We start from the raw sequence: 16191 nt of genomic DNA, 5'->3' as shown, positions 1-16191 counted from the left end.
ATGGTCTCGATCTGCTGACCTCGTGATCCGCCCGCCTCTGCCTCCCGAAGTGCTGGGATTACAGATGTGAGCCACCGTGCCCGGCTGAAACTTAACAGATTTTTAAAATAAGTTGTTTTTCTCCCCAAATTAAGAACCTATTCCCCTGGAGCAACCTCATATACTTACGAGGTAGTTTTCTGACCTACCAAGTTGGGGCTGACATTTTTGTTCATTTAACTGTGTTTTTCTTTTTCACTCAGGGCCACTAATGTACATGCCAAAGATATCTCAGCCAGCAATAACCACTTAAAAGTTATCAACATGAGATTTTTCTTTCTTACTAATGGTCTTGGTCACTATTCATGCTATTGTATTCCATATTCTAATAAACTTCAACTCTCATTCTGCTTTGGGATTTCAATTTTTGAGAAATTATGAGTATTTGCTGGGAGTGGTGAATGGCTGAGAAAGAGTCATGGGAGTTAACTACTTGTTCAACTGTTGAGGCCCAGGAAAAAAACATGCTTTTTCTTTGAACTAGAAATAATCCCTCAACTGTGGTCTTGCACCTGCAATGACACCATGCCTGACTCATGTGTTTTCTGATGCCTGCTTCTGTGTTATTAGTTATCAGGATTTTAAGATCATAGAGGAAACAATTATTTTGTTCTTATTCAATCATTTCATCTTGCCAGGAAATTAACTTCTATTCTCTTCCGTACTTCTTGATTTGCGGTAATACATTTTGTGAGAAAGTGAGCATGAACTGTGTATAAAGATCTCTTCCTCAAATCTCTCCATCCTTGTATTCTTAGGCCATATGGGTCCCTTTTACTTTTGGCATCATGTTTGATTAGGCTGCTCTTGGAATTAAAAGCTTAAAACAATATTTTTTCTTTGTCATGTATGCTTTATTGGGATATGTACCTTTCTTTTCATTGCATATATTCAGCTCAGATGATGGAGGTTTATCATTTATACTCTCTTATTACTAAACATTGACATGTATCTATTTATGTATATGTATAAAATTAAAAATTAAAAATATATGTATGTATTTTTTTTCTTTCGCATAGCTTACGTTTCTTGTGTTACAGTTCATATATGAGTTCATGCACTGGACATTTATGAACAATGTACTTATCTCTGGGGGTTGTTCCTTAAATACTGCATATAAAATTAAAGTCAGTTTTTCAGGTCAAGTGGAGGACATGACATTTAAGCTTTAGGAGTTTTAATTCATAAAAGCCAAGCTCTGTTATATAATTTTAATGTATTCCTCAAGGCCATTGATTTTAGCAGTAGTTAGTTGAGTAAATACTTAATTTATATGTGGTGGGCTTTCAGTTCAGATATACCAGGTGATTACCCAGAGGAGAAAATGTTTAAAAGCTACTTAGTATGTGGGTGTTTTAGGGCTATAATCAACCAAACATTCAGAAATTTGGGTAGCAAAACCAGAAAGTTGGCAAGGCCTCAGCTTTACTTAATAACTGTGACTGTGCCACAGTTAAAAAGCAGCATTTATAGGAGGCCCCCAAGGGAAATCCAGGGGCCAAAAAAGTGGTGTTGGTGATTCAGTAGATATTCCCTGCTCCACTGGCCCAATATTAATTTAGTTTTGCAGTACAGTTTGCAGAAACATTTGAGACGCTGAGGAAGCCATAACCTTGTTTAAAACTTATTCTACTCAGCTTTTTGTTTGTTTGTTTTTCAAAAGGGATTATATGTAGCTCCTCCTGTTAAAAGGCAGATTTTAAAACTGAGGACCTTCACTGAAGGGCGAGGTTCCAAGAGATTAAATTGGAACATCTGCAGATAGGATGTAGAAATGTTATGGGCCTCCATTTTGAGAAGATCAATTTCAAGGCTGTGATAGGTTAGGATTTTAGGATCTGGGAGGCAAGGGAAACGAAGAGCAGTCAACAACCTCGGAAGCAGAGGTGGCATTAAGCAGGTAATGAACACCTTTCCTATTAATAGTAGCAAGTGATTGGGTGGGGGTTGCCTGAGAGGGCAGAATAGAGGAGAGAGGAGCTCTGAGAAGCTGTTGCTAGAATCTTCCTCTAAACTAAAAAAAAAAATGCAGAAACAAAAATGGGTCATTTTATTAGTTGAATTGATTTTTAATTTTAAACTTTATGTGCTAGCCTTTTGCTCAGAGAAAAAGAAAGAATTTGACATATTTGCTTTTAGCATCTGCACAATAATAGATAACAGTGACTACACATTTTTTTAAAAAAATAATAAAGTAATTGCCACTCTCATTTACCCACGCACCTAGCACATTGCCATTACCCTGTACAAATTACCATTTACCCTCAAAAGTTCCTCAAAGAACCCTGAGTGATAATTCATTTATCCACCTACCTAGGCAGAAAAGTACCAGAGTCAATTACTCTGGTAGTTTTTAGCTAAAAATAGGTTTAGCTCTACATATGTTTTCAGTGCCTAAGACCCTAAAATATTTTAAGTTAACCTCTTTTTTTTTTAAGAATTATTTTTGGCCCTACCATTCGTTTTCTTTAGCAAATATTTAATATTTCAATTTATTCATCCCACAGATGTTTACTAAACACCTACCATGTGCGGGCATGGTGCTAGCCCTGGTGATACAATGGCAAAATGTCCAGAAAGGGTTCCTGCCCTACATTTGACAGTTTATGTTTTACAAGTTTCTGTCATGTGTATTGTTTCATTTGAGCCTCTAGGCAAACTCACTTCACAAAATGAAGTTCCATGAGGCAGTAATAGCAAGAATACGTAAAACCCCCCAACCCCTTGCCCACTCTCTGGTCCTCATAATGATCCAAATAAGAAGCAAAAATAGCAGTGATGGTGATTTATTAGCAGAAGCATTTATTAGCAGAAGCATTGTATCTCATTACACAGCACTCTTTGGTATATGGTCTGTGCTTTCTAGTCTGTGCGCAGTCCTGGGAATGTGTAATTTCAATGACTTAAAGTTAACACTGTTGCATTACAACATATTTTAAATGAATGAAGTGATTGCTTTATGCACATACATTAAGGTGAAGCAACAGCTAAGACAATAGTACTGTGTAAAGCAGTGGATATAAAATCTAGCTAATCTTTAGGGCTACCGGAAGACGCTTTTAAAAATAGAATTTGCTGGCCCTCACCGTAGATGGATTCAATTTGATATCTAAGGGAAGAGCCTGGAGTTCTCTGATTGGTGAATTTGAGAAAGAGAGAGGAAGAGAAAATGCTTTCCTGAATTAATAGGAATTGCTTCTAATCAAGCCAGGGCAAGCTGGGTACTGATAAAGAGTTCTTGTGTCAATAGACTACATGCCAAAGTAGCTCGTTGTTACGTTTGAACAATTGTGAACAATTTTCACATAGAGGAGTCTGGGATTAATAGTCAGGAGTATTGATACAAAAAAAAAACCAAAGAAATAAATCCTACTAAGTCCACGCACAATCCACACTGCACATGCCTTCCAAACTTTGTGACACTCAGCATGGATCCAGAAAGTTTTATTCTATAACATTGTTTTTTGTTTCACTGATGTCCTACATTCAATAGAAACTATGCCTCTCTGAGATCTTTTCATATGTCTTTTAGTTTGCTAGTTTAGTTATCAGTGATTTACCAAGCAACTATATTCAAGATATACTCTACTAGACAGTAAATAAGATAACAAAAAGAGATCTTGCCCTATAAATTTTCATATTTTTAATATAATTGATTTTCTTTTGAACTCTAAAAGCACACCAATGAAGCTTATCCAACAGAACAGTCACATCACATCCTTTCAAAATGGATTATGCATTTTCATACTTAGAAATTTTGATTCTAAGTCACTGTGACACAAGTAGTACTGAATCTCCTTGAGGTCTATAGAATGGCAAAAACTAATTAGATTTTGCTTCCACTTGTGTAGTTTAGTTATTCTCTTGAGACTTTTCTGCCATGACTCTCCTTCCTACACCTTTGTCTCAACCCTTGTGAACCACTAGAATCGCCCAGGGCATTTTTGAAAAGTACCAATGGCTAAGCCTTCCACCCAGATCAGTTATCCAGCCTTCTTGGGATGAGGCCAGGCATCATATATTCTAAAGCTTCCTGGGTGATTCTGATATCTGATTTGTGCTGACAGCCTGTCTGTAGCCACAAGGAGGTCCTCTGCCTTCCCTCACAGGCTCATGTTTTGTGCTCCCATGCCTTTGTGCATGATTTTCCTTCCTATCAGAACACCTTTCCTCTCCAGTCCTCACGTTCTCACCATACCCACCCTTCCAGACCCAGTTCAGATGCTATCTCTTTCATTAACTTGGTTTTGAACATCCATGGTCCAAAGTACATTCTGCCTTCCCTGAATTCTTACAGAACTTTTTCTATCCTCTCAGGTTGCTTTCTAGCTTGCCATTTCTATGTGTGTATTTTCCCACCCACTCACCAGTTAACCTGTAAGCTTTTTAGGAAAAGAAATCTACCTTTCAGATTCACCTTTATACTTCATAGTTCTCAACAGTTGTCAAAGAAACATCAAATGAGGAAGAGAGGGGTGAAGGGAAGAACACAGAAGTGGAAGACATCCATCCAGCTCACCTTTGTGCTCTATACCCATCCAGCAATACTGTCTTTCTCCTCTGTCTCACACACACATTCTCTCTCCCTCTCTTTTCTGAGTACTGGGGGAGAGTGAGGTCTCTCAAAAAGTTTTCTAGATAGATATACATAATCTAAGTTCTATCTGTACCTGAATGATCTGGTAGTTGCAATATTGAAAGCATTAACTCGAAATTTGCCAACTACAGCAGGACCGCTACTTCCAGTCCTTTTTACTTTTCACCTGGATTACTGTTATTCTGCTTGTCTTCTCCAGTTTTTCTTCCCTCATCGGTACTACTGTACACCTTCTAACATTAAAGCCTAACTTTCATCCTGTTATTTATCTGCACAAGATGTTTGGCATATTTCCCCATTTCCTATTAAGTCCAGGCCAAGATCTGCCTCAGTCCTGCAGTCAGTTTCTGATGACCTCTCCAGGCTTAATTCCCACTTCACTCCTTCAAGCCAATGCAGAAGCCAGACTGAACTATTTGGGTTTTCCCTTGTCTGTTTTACACTTGTGAATCTTATCTTGGGTAATAGGTTTAATTCCTGATATTGACTGCCTTTCCCTCCTTATGTGTTCAATTCTCCCCCATCTAGCTCAATTTCTAATCATCCTTTAAGTCCCCACTAAAAGTTTACTTCCTCTATTATCACTAAATATTATCTCCAATGCTCTCCCTTCACCATTCCTTTCCACTAGCTCCTGTCCCCAGATCAAAAATCATCTCTTCTTCCACTGAATTCCAAAAGTATTTCTCTCCTGTGCAATGTACCACTTTTTGCCTTATACTGCAGTGATATTTTGACTTATTTTCCTGAAAACACTAAGAGCACTTAAAGGGCAAATACTGAAGTTTTCCTTATCTTCACCTCCCCATGTGTTTCATAATTTTAAGCTTCATTGATGGTTTCTACTAATAATTAACTGTTGACTGTGAGTGAGTCATTTAATCTGTTGAAGTCTGTTCATAAATCAAAATCATGTTCTAATTCAATAGTCTTAATTTGAGATAGTTTAAATTATATACTCCTGGGACTGCACAAGAAGGTATAAAAGCATAGACCAAAATAGATATTTCCGCATAGTTGCTACAAAATCTGATTTCAGCAATAAATTCTTGCATTTTTGTGACTTATTTGTGTTAGTATAGAGGAAAATGACTATACCCATATCTGCTATCACTGCTGTATCAAATAACTAACATAATTTACTCGTTAACTTTTAATTAGTGCAGCACTATTACTATTATTATGGTTGTTATTATTGCCTTTGGAGGGAAGGATCTATTCAATCATCAATTTAATGAGCATTTATCGAATATTCATTAGCAAGGCATTTTTCCAGGTGATAGCCTCTCAGAAATGTGAAGTGAGAAAAGCTGGTGTAACCAAGAAATATATATACTTTTTGTTGTAACTATTATATACAATTGTTCTCTTTCTCTTTCTTGCCTTATTAGTGGTTCATGCCAGTTTTAGACCACTTATGCTACGGTAAGGGTCAAAGCAAACTATCCCATGGTTGGTGTTTTTTAAAAGCAAAAAAAAAAAAAGCCTATTTAAAAAATTTGTCCAGATAATATATTGGACAGAGTGCAAAGTGCTTCCATTTAATTCTTCTAAAGATAATACACTGGAAACATTTTGGTGGGTGTGAATCACTCAAACAAGCATTCTTCACTCAAAAATAGAAACTTGGCTTATTTGTTCCAGATGTTATACAGCTGCAGGGAAGTTAAAGCCAGTGGTCCTGTTTTCAATGCAACCAAACTCTTATTGCATTTGGAATTTCTTAACCAATGAACTCATATTACTTGTTGTAAGACCTGTACAAGTTTCTTTTTCCACTGTTACCATTCCCAAACAACTGCCTTTCGTGGGAAACATACTTCAGAATTAACGAGTCCACATCTGTGTTGGACAAAGTAAACACATCCTGTTTATCACTGTTTCCACCTTTAATTGATCTTGACCTCTTTAATTTTAAGTGTAAAGTATTTCAAAGAGGGTACATGAAGGAGAAGAAAAGGAGAGCTGTGTTGCTCTTACAGTATTTTACAGCTCTTTAACTACTGGATTTATGAGATGTTCACCTTAGGAAGGATTTCAATAAAAATTGCTAAGAAAAATATTGAGTATAAAAATGTAATTTCTATCAATATGTATTAGTAGTTATTAAAGTAACTAGAGATACTTATTTTGGTTATTTCTTGGTTCTTCCTCAGGTCTATAAGAAATTCTATGTTGGATGCATGAAACACAAAAGATCTTGGATCTTTGAAGAGAGAATAAATTAAGAAATTTTGTAGCCATGTACGATACATCTTGTCCACAATAATTAAAATATATAAGTGTTTTTCTACTTTTTTTTGAGAATAGAATGTCAGATGTTTTTAGACTATTGACTTTTTATGGAGATTTCCCTCAAATTGCAGTTTATGAACAACCTGTAGCAGAATCACACTGGCTGCTTATTAAAATATGTACTTCTGGTCCCAGTTGAGGCAGAATTTCTACAAATTGGGCCTGGTACTTTAAAGGAACTCTGGAGATCAGAAAGAAACAAAACAAACAACAACTACTACTACAAAACCCCTCTATCTTCTAGTTGTGACCACTAAAACCCAGGGAAGTTGACCGAATTTATCAAGGTCATGCAGCCAGTTAATAGTAAAGCCTAGGAGTCTGTTTACTAATGCTAAGACCAACATTTCTTTTCGTAAGTCTACTATTAATTTTTACTTTCCGTAAGATAAAATTAAAATTTAAAGAAATATACGTATCCAAATGTTGTTGTATGTCTTGCCTAATAATTCTTACTCTTACCACTCATTAACCAAATGCTTGCTCTTTATTCAAGAGGTGGAAAAAAATTTCTTCAAATATATCATAAAATCTAATCAAAATCTTTCAGAAAAAAAGAGGCAAATGTTATATGTCATGTTGAAATCTCATGGTTGACTACTTTGGAAGTTTGAGTTTTAGTTAAAATTATTTCAACCATGTTTAAGCAACAGTTCGCATTCAATAATGATTCCCCAAAGACTGTAAAAACTACAAATCATGACATGCATTCTTGAAATATGCCATTAGTTAAAATACAGCCCTAAAATAGTTTAAATATGATGTCATTCAAAATTGATTCAAATATTTGTTTCGCACATCTTAACAAGAGTGTTCATAATTTAAAATCTTTTCTTATTTATATAGTTTAGACTTCTAAGGAAATGACTCTGGAAATGCTATTTATTAAGTTTTCTGTACTTTGTCCCAACTGATCTCATTTTGACACCCATAAGTAAAGAAGAACCACTAGAGAGAAGGTATGTTGATAAACTACTCTGGTATAGATTCATAATAAATACAGCCCTAAAAACTCTCTGATCCAGTACTTCATTTCACTAATGAGAAACCTGAGACTAAAAAGAGTGTTGTTATTTTGAAGGAGATAGCATTGTGTTAGAACCTGCTAGTTGTCTACTTAAACCTCTCTTCTCTCTTTCTCAGAATACCTGTTTTTAGCTGGGTGCATGGTCATTTGAATTAAGATTGTATTTCCCAGCTTTGCATGTAGCTAATCATCTCCGTAAGACTAACTTCTTACAATGGAACATAAGTGAACGTTTGTGCGGTAGCTTTTTGGAAATTCCCTTTAAAGGCATCAGGGGAATGTTCTTTGTACCCTCTCAACCCCATCCATGCATTATGTTTTGAATGTGGTTGTTTTGGCTGGAGACCTATTTTGGCCCAAGAACATGAGGATTACTCTGGCCCAGATGACTGTGGAGCTGTCATTTAAACCTTGGACTGTCACTATCTACACTTACATGTGGAAGAGAAAGCAGCTTCTATCCTGTTTAAATTACTACCTAGGCATTTCTGATATTTGTAGCTGAATCTCATTTCAGGTAGTCATCTATTTCTTGCTACAGAATTTTGGTCATGAATTCTGTAAACACATGGTTATTTAGCTTTTTTTTTTTTTTTTTTTTTTTTTTTTGAGACAGAGTTCCACCTCCCAGGTTCAAGCCATTCTCCTGCCTCAGCCTTCTGAATACCTGGGATTACAGGCATGCACCAGCACGCCTGGAAAATTTTGTATTTTTGGTAGAGAAGGGGTTTCTCCATGTTTGCCAGGCTGGTCTCGAACTCCCAACCTCAGGTGCTCTGCCTGCCTCAGCCTCCCAAAGTGTTGGAATTACAGGCGTGAGCCACTGTGCCTGGCCCATTTAGCATTTTTTATGTGCAAGGAACTGTACTAAGTGGATATGAAATACAGATTGGATTTTTGACTTTGGTTTTCTAAAAATTTTTGGAAAAGTTTTTATAACCTGACTCCCCTTTCCTTTGGCCCATCCTTGTCCATATTCCATGTGTATCACACAATATTTATTTATTTTACTATGAAAGAATATTTTCTTGCTTTTGGAATTTATACTGATGCTTTCATGTGAATCATAGTTTTCAAAATTTAAAAACAACAACAAAATGAAACCCACCGATACAAGTCAAACATATAATGACTTCAAGCAAAGTTTCAACTTCCATCCCTAGACATATGACAAATCATAATAAAAAGTCATGATTCAAATGCAGTCTTTGAAAATATGCAAGATGTAAATATTTATCTTTGAACAAATTCAAAATATCATGAGACGTGTCTTAAAATATTTAAATAAAAGTGTTTTCCAAATTAACACTTAGAAGTACATTAAGAACCAAACCATTTTTAGTGTTGGTCACATACACAGAGGGGTATTAGAATTCTGAGTACAAATGTAAGGTGAGAGTCTCCCTTCTCTAAATGACCCTCCTCCCCACTAACAGCAACAAGTGACTGGACATCTCCAGGATCAGGGGAAGCACCTGCGCGGCCTACTGGCTCCCTGGTGCAATTCTCTGCTAGGCATGGAGAAGTGTTTCCACTTGTGAGTTCTATTTAAATTCCCCCTAAACTCTTTCTTATTAATTTCTAATAATTTATGAAGCTATGGAGTGGTTTTTAAAAGGTAGTACATGCTCTAAGTTTCAAAGTGCTATTACCTTTCTAAATTTAACAACTTAAGAGTGTCAAATACTTAACAGATTTTTTGAATAGTGGCAGAAATACAATAACAGGTGAAGAGATACCTAAGTGTAAAAGAAGAATTACCTTTGGGTCCACATTGAGAATTTTTCTGTCTCTTTTGTATCTGAAAAGTAAGCTTTCTGGATGATCGGCAATCACTTGATAGTTGGGACTTGAATTACAAACAGCAATATCAGCGTCCCAGTTGTAAAAGCTATAAAAATAAACATGTATTAGGAATTAAGATGTATAATGCATTAAATTGACACATATAGTTTAAGAACTATTTGGGGAAGTTCAGTCATAAGATAAGTGGGGAACAAACCTGCCATACAACCATGTAGAACACATTTGAGATGAAAATTCTTGCACAAGAGATTACATTGGGTTATTCTCAAATCATTTAGACACATATATATGATGGTTGTGCATGATTTTCTAGACACAGAAGACCTAGGGCCTATTACAGTACTATTAGATTCCTAGGAAGTCAAGATGAAAATTGATGCAATTTAAGGCTATTTGTTCTAGTGCAGGTTCTTTGGGGTATTAAGAGACTCTTTACTGGAAGGGAGGGCACACTAAATCACCTCTTTCATTCAAAACAATTCCAAATAAATTCATTTCTTTTGGGCTCCATTTTTTTTTCCTCAATAATATGTTTCTCAGGGAGTGAGGAAACTATTTATGTTTGAGTGGTTATCGTGGGCCACACATGAGGTAATCTATGCTATCACAACCCCCATATGAAGCTGCTCTCATTTTATGGACAAAGCAAAAAGACTAGGGGAGGTCAGATAGCATCATTAAAGTCTTGAAACTAATATGCCACAGGGCTAATATTTCAACCCAAATTTGTCTGTTTCAAAGCACACATATGCACTTTCTATTTTTCAATATTGCCTTCAAGCATTTGCTATTTATTTATTTATTGAGATGGAGTCTTGCTCTGTATCCAGGCTGGAGTGCAGTGGCATGATCTCGGCTCACTGCAACCTCCACCTCCTGGGTTCATGCGATTCTCCCGCCTCAGCCTCCCGAGTAGCTGGGACTACAGGTGTGCGCCACCACGCCCAGCTAATTTTTGCATTTTTAGTAGAGATGGGTTTCACCATGTTGGACAGGATGGTCTTGATCTCTTGACCTCATGATCTGCCCACCTCAACCTCCCAAAGTGTTGGGATTACAGGTGTGAGCCACCACGCCCTGCTCATTTTATTTTTATATTTTGTATGGAAACTTCCCATTTGTTCTACATTCTGTTTTATCTTATTCCTACTGACACATTTCTAATATATATTTGCTTTTAAAATGATGGTCACAGAAATAACATAAACCAGGGTGCCTCTCAAATGTTTGTAATGTTTATTTTTTTTATTTTTTATTTTATTTTTATTTTTTATTATTATACTTTGAGTTCTAGGGTACATGTGCATAATGTGCAGGTTTGTTACATATGTATACTTGTGCCATGTTGCTGTGCTGCACCCATCAACTCGTCAGCACCCCCCAACAACTCGTCATTTACATCAGGTATAACTCCCAGTGCAATCCCTCCCCCCTCCCCCCTCCCCATTATAGGCCCCGGTGTGTGATGCTCCCCTTCCCGAGTCCAAGTGATCTCATTGTTCAGTTCCCACCTATGAGTGAGAACATGCAGTGTTTGGTTTTCTGTTCTTGTGATAGTTTGCTAAGAATAATGGTTTCCAGCTGCATCCATGTCCCTACAAAGGACACAAACTCATTCTTTTTGATGGCTGCATAGTATTCCATGGTGTATATGTGCCACATTTTCTTAATCCAGTCTGTCACTGATGGACATTTCGGTTGATTCCAAGTCTTTGCTATTGTGAATAGTGCCGCAAGAAACATACGTGTGCATGTGTCTTTATAGCAGCATGATTTAGAATCCTTTGGGTATATACCCAGTAAAGGGATGGCTGGGTCATATGGTAGTTCTAGTTCTAGATCCTTGAGGAATCGCCATACTGTTTTCCATAATGGTTGAACTAGTTTACAATCCCACCAACAGTGTAAAAGTGTTCCTATTTCTCCACATCCTCTCCAGCACCTGTTGTTTCCTGACTTTTTAATGATCACCATTCTAACTGGTGTGAGATGGTATCTCATTGTGGTTTTGATTTGCATTTCTCTGATGGCCAGTGATGATGAGCATTTTTTCATGTGTCTGTTGGCTGTATGAATGTCTTCTTTTGAGAAATGTCTGTTCCTATCCTTTGCCCACTTTTTGATGGGGTTGTTTGTTTTTTCTTGTAAATTTGTTTGAGTTCTTTGTAGGTTCTGGATATTAGCCCTTATTCAGATGAGTAGATTGCAAAAATTTTCTCCCATTCTGTAGGTTGCCTGTTCACTCTGATGGTAGTTTCTTTTGCTGTGCAGAAGCGCTTTAGTTTCCCATTTGTCAATTTTGGCATTTGCTGCCGTTGCTTTTGGTGTTTCAGACATGAAGTCTTTGCCCATGCCTATGTCCTGAATGGTACTACCTAGGTTTTCCTCTAGGGCTTTTATGGTATTAGGTCTAACATTTAAGTCTCTAATCCATCTTGAATTAATTTTCGTATAAGGAGTAAGGAAAGGATCCAGTTTCAGCTTTCTACTTATGGCTAGCCAATCTTCCCAGCACCATTTATTAAATAGGGAATCCTTTCCCCATTTCTTGTTTCTCTCAGGTTTGTCAAAGATCAGATGGCTGTAGATGTGTGGTATTATTTCTGAGGACTCTGTTCTGTTCCATTGGTCTATATCTCTGTTTTAGTACCAGTACCATGCTGTTTTGGTTACTGTAGCCTTGTAGTATAGTTTGAAGTCAGGTAGCGTGATGCCTCCAGCTTTGTTCTTTTGACTTAGGATTGTCTTGGAGATGTGGGCTCTTTTTTGGTTCCATATGAACTTTAAAGCAGTTTTTTCCAATTCTGTGAAGAAACTCATTGGCAGCTTGATGGGGATGGCATTGAATCTATAAATAACCTTGGGCAGTATGGCCATTTTGACGATATTGATTCTTCCTATCCATGAGCATGGTATTTTCTTCCATTTGTTTGTGTCCTCTTTGATTTCACTGAGCAGTGGTTTGTAGTTCTCCTTGAAGAGGTCCTTTACATCCCTTGTAAGTTGGATTCCTAGGTATTTTATTCTCTTTGAAGCAATTGTGAATGGAAGTTCATTCATGATTTGGCTCTCTGTTTGTCTGTTACTGGTGTATAAGAATGCTTGTGATTTTTGCACATTAATTTTGTATCCTGAGACTTTGCTGAAGTTGCTTATCAGCTTAAGGAGATTTTGGGCTGACACAATGGGGTTTTCTAAATATACAATCATGTCATCTGCAAAGAGGGACAATTTGACTCCTTCTTTTCCTAAATGAATACCCTTGATTTCTTTCTCTTGCCTGATTGCCCTAGCCAGAACTTCCAACACTATGTTGAATAGGAGTGGTGAGAGAGGGCATCCCTGTCTTGTGCCAGTTTTCAAAGGGAATTTTTCCAGTTTTTGCCCATTCAGTATGATATTGGCTGTGGGTTTGTCATAAATAGCTCTTATTATTTTGAGGTACGTTCCATCAATACCGAATTTATTGAGTGTTTTTAGCATGAAGGGCTGTTGAATTTTGTCAAAAGCCTTTTCTGCATCTATTGAGATAATGATGTGGTTCTTGTCTTTGGTTCTGTTTATATGCTGGATTATGTTTATTGATTTGCGAATGTTGAACCAGCCTTGCATCCCAGGGATGAAGCCCACTTGATCATGGTGGATAAGCTTTTTGATGTGCTGCTGAATCCGGTTTGCCAGTATTTTATTGAGGATTTTTGCATCGATGTTCATCAGGGATATTGGTCTAAAATTCTCTTTTCTTGCTGTATCTCTGCCAGGCTTTGGTATCAGGATGATGTTGGCCTCATAAAATGAGTTAGGGAGGATTCCCTCTTTTTCTATTGTTTGGAATAGTTTCAGAAGGAATGGTACCAGCTCCTCCTTGTACCTCTGGTACAATTCGGCTGTGAATCCATCTGGTCCTGGACTTTTGTTGGTTGGTAGGCTCTTAATTATTGCCTCAATTTCAGAGCCTGCTATTGGTCTATTCAGGGATTCAACTTCTTCCTGGTTTAGTCTTGGAAGAGTATAAGTGTCCAGGAAATTATCCATTTCTTCTAGATTTTCTAGTTTATTTGCATAGAGGTGTTTATAGTATTCTCTGATGGTAGTTTGTATTTCTGTGGGGTCAGTGGTGATTTCCCCTTTATCATTTATTATTGCATCAATTTCATTCTTCTCTCTTTTCTTCTTCATTATTCTTGCTAGCGGTCTGTCAATTTTGTTGATCTTTTCAAAAAACCAACTCCTGGATTCATTGATTCTTTGGAGGGTTTTTTGTGATTCTATCTCCTTCAGTTCTGCTCTGATCTTAGTTATTTCTTGCCTTCTGCTAGCTTTCGAATGTGTTTGCTCTTACTTCTCTAGTTCTTTTAACTGCAATGTTAGAGTGTCAATTTTAGATCTTTCCTGCTTTCTCTTGTGGGCATTTAGTGCTATAAATTTCCCTCTACACACTGCTTTAAATGTGTCCCAGAGATTCTGGTATGTTTTATCTTTGTTCTCATTGCTTTCAAAGAACATCTTGATTTCTGCCTTCATTTCGTTATGTACTCAGTAGTCATTCAGGAGCAGGTTGTTCAGTTTCCATGTAGTTGAGTGGTTTTGATTGAGTTTCTTAGTCCTGAGTTCTAGTTTGATTGCACTGTGGTCTGAGAGACAGTTTGTTATAATTTCTGTTCTTGTACATTTGCTGAGGAGTGCTTTACTTCCAATTACATGGTCAATTTTGGAGTAAGTGCGATGTGGTGCTGAGAAGAATGTATATTCTGTTGATTTGGGGTGGAGAGTTCTATAGATGTCTATTAGGTCTGCTTGCTGCAGAGATGAGTTCAATTCCTGGATATCCTTGTTAACTTTCTATCTCGTTGATCTGTCTAATGTTGACAGTGGAGTGTTGAAGTCTCCCATTATTATTGTACGGGAGTCTAAGTCTCTTTGTAAGTCTCTAAGGACTTGCTTTATGAATCTGGGTGCTCCTGTATTGGGTACATATATATTTAGGATAGTTAGCTCTTCCTGTTGAATTGATCCCTTTACCATTATGTAATGGCCTTCTTTGTCTCTTTTGATCTTTGATGGTTTAAAGTCTGTTTTATCAGAGACTAGTATTGCAACCCCTGCTTTTTTTTGTTCTCCATTTGCTTGGTAAATCTTCCTCGATCCCTTTATTTTGAGCCTATGTATGTCTCTGCATGTGAGATGGGTCTCCTGAATACAGCAGACTGATGGGTCTTGACTCTTTATCCAGTTTTCCAGTCTGTGTCTTTTAATTGGAGCCTTTGATCCATTTACATTTAAGGTTAATATTGTTATGTGTGAACTTGATCCTGCCATTATGATATTAACTGGTTATTTTTCTCATTAGGTGATGCAGTTTCTTCCTAGCCTTGATGGTCTTTACATTTTGGCATGTTTTTGCAATGGCTGGTACCAGTTGTTCCTTTCCATGTTTAGTGCTTCCTTCAGGATCTCTTGTAAGGCAGTCCTAGTGGTGACAAAATCTCTAAGCATTTGCTTATCTATAAAGGATTTTATTTCTCCTTCACTTATGAAACTTAGTTTGGCTGGATATGAAATTCTGGGTTGAAAATTCTTTTGTTTAAGAATGTTGAATATTGGCCCCCACTCTCTTCTGGCTTGTAGGGTTTCTGCGGAGAGATCTGCTGTTAGTCTGATGGGCTTCCCTTTGTGGGTAACCCGACCTTTCTCTCTGGCTGCCCTTAAGATTTTTTCCTTCATTTCAACTTTGGTGAATCTGGCAATTATGTGTCTTGGAGTTGCTCTTCTCAAGGAGTATCTTTGTGGCATTCTGTATATTTCCTGGATTTGAATGTTGGCCTGCCCTACTAGGTTGGGGAAGTTCTCCTGGATGATATCCTGAAGAGTGGTTTCCAACTTGGTTCCATTTTCCCCCTCACTTTCAGGCACCCCAATCAGACGTAGATTTGGTCTTTTTACATAATCCCATACTTCTTGCAGGCTTTGTTCATTTCTTTTTCTTCTTTTTTCTTTTGGTTTCTCTTCTTGCTTCATTTCATTCATTTGATCCTCAATCGCTGATACTCTTTCTTCCAGTTGATCGAGTCGGTTACTGAAGCTTGTGCATTTGTCACGTATTTCTCGTGTCATGGTTTTCATCTCTTTCATTTCGTTTATGACCTGCTCTGAATTAATTACTCTAGCCATCAATTCTTCCACTTTTTTTTCAAGATTTTTAGTTTCTTTGCGCTGGGTATGTAATTCCTCCTTTAGCTCTGAGAAGTTTGATGGACTGAAGCCTTCTTCTCTCATCTCGTCAAAGTCATTCTCCGTCCAGCTTTGATCCGTTGCTGGCGACGAGCTGCGCTCCTTTGCCGGGGGAGATGCGCTCTTATTTTTTGAATTTCCAGCTTTTCTGCCCTGCTTTTTCCCCATCTTTGTGGTTTTATCTGCCTCTGGTCTT

General features: G+C 37.3%; 1 protein-coding gene across 2 annotated transcripts in view; it reads right to left on the bottom strand.

Annotated features, from left to right (window-relative positions):
- The window catches only part of CFAP299 (cilia and flagella associated protein 299), a 666082-nt gene that overhangs the window by 8896 nt on the left and 640995 nt on the right, over window positions 1–16191 (bottom strand). For both annotated transcript variants that reach the window (XM_073017817.1, XM_007999017.3), the window contains one exon: window positions 9720–9849. In XM_073017817.1, coding sequence (XP_072873918.1) covers window positions 9720–9849 — 130 coding nt within the window. The remainder of the gene's footprint in view (window positions 1–9719; window positions 9850–16191) is intronic.

The sequence above is a fragment of the Chlorocebus sabaeus genome, chromosome 7 (genome assembly GCF_047675955.1).
Source record: "Chlorocebus sabaeus isolate Y175 chromosome 7, mChlSab1.0.hap1, whole genome shotgun sequence".
NCBI lineage: Eukaryota > Metazoa > Chordata > Mammalia > Primates > Cercopithecidae > Chlorocebus > Chlorocebus sabaeus.
Note: the sequence above shows the minus strand (reverse complement) of the source record. Positions and strands in the feature narration are given on the sequence as shown.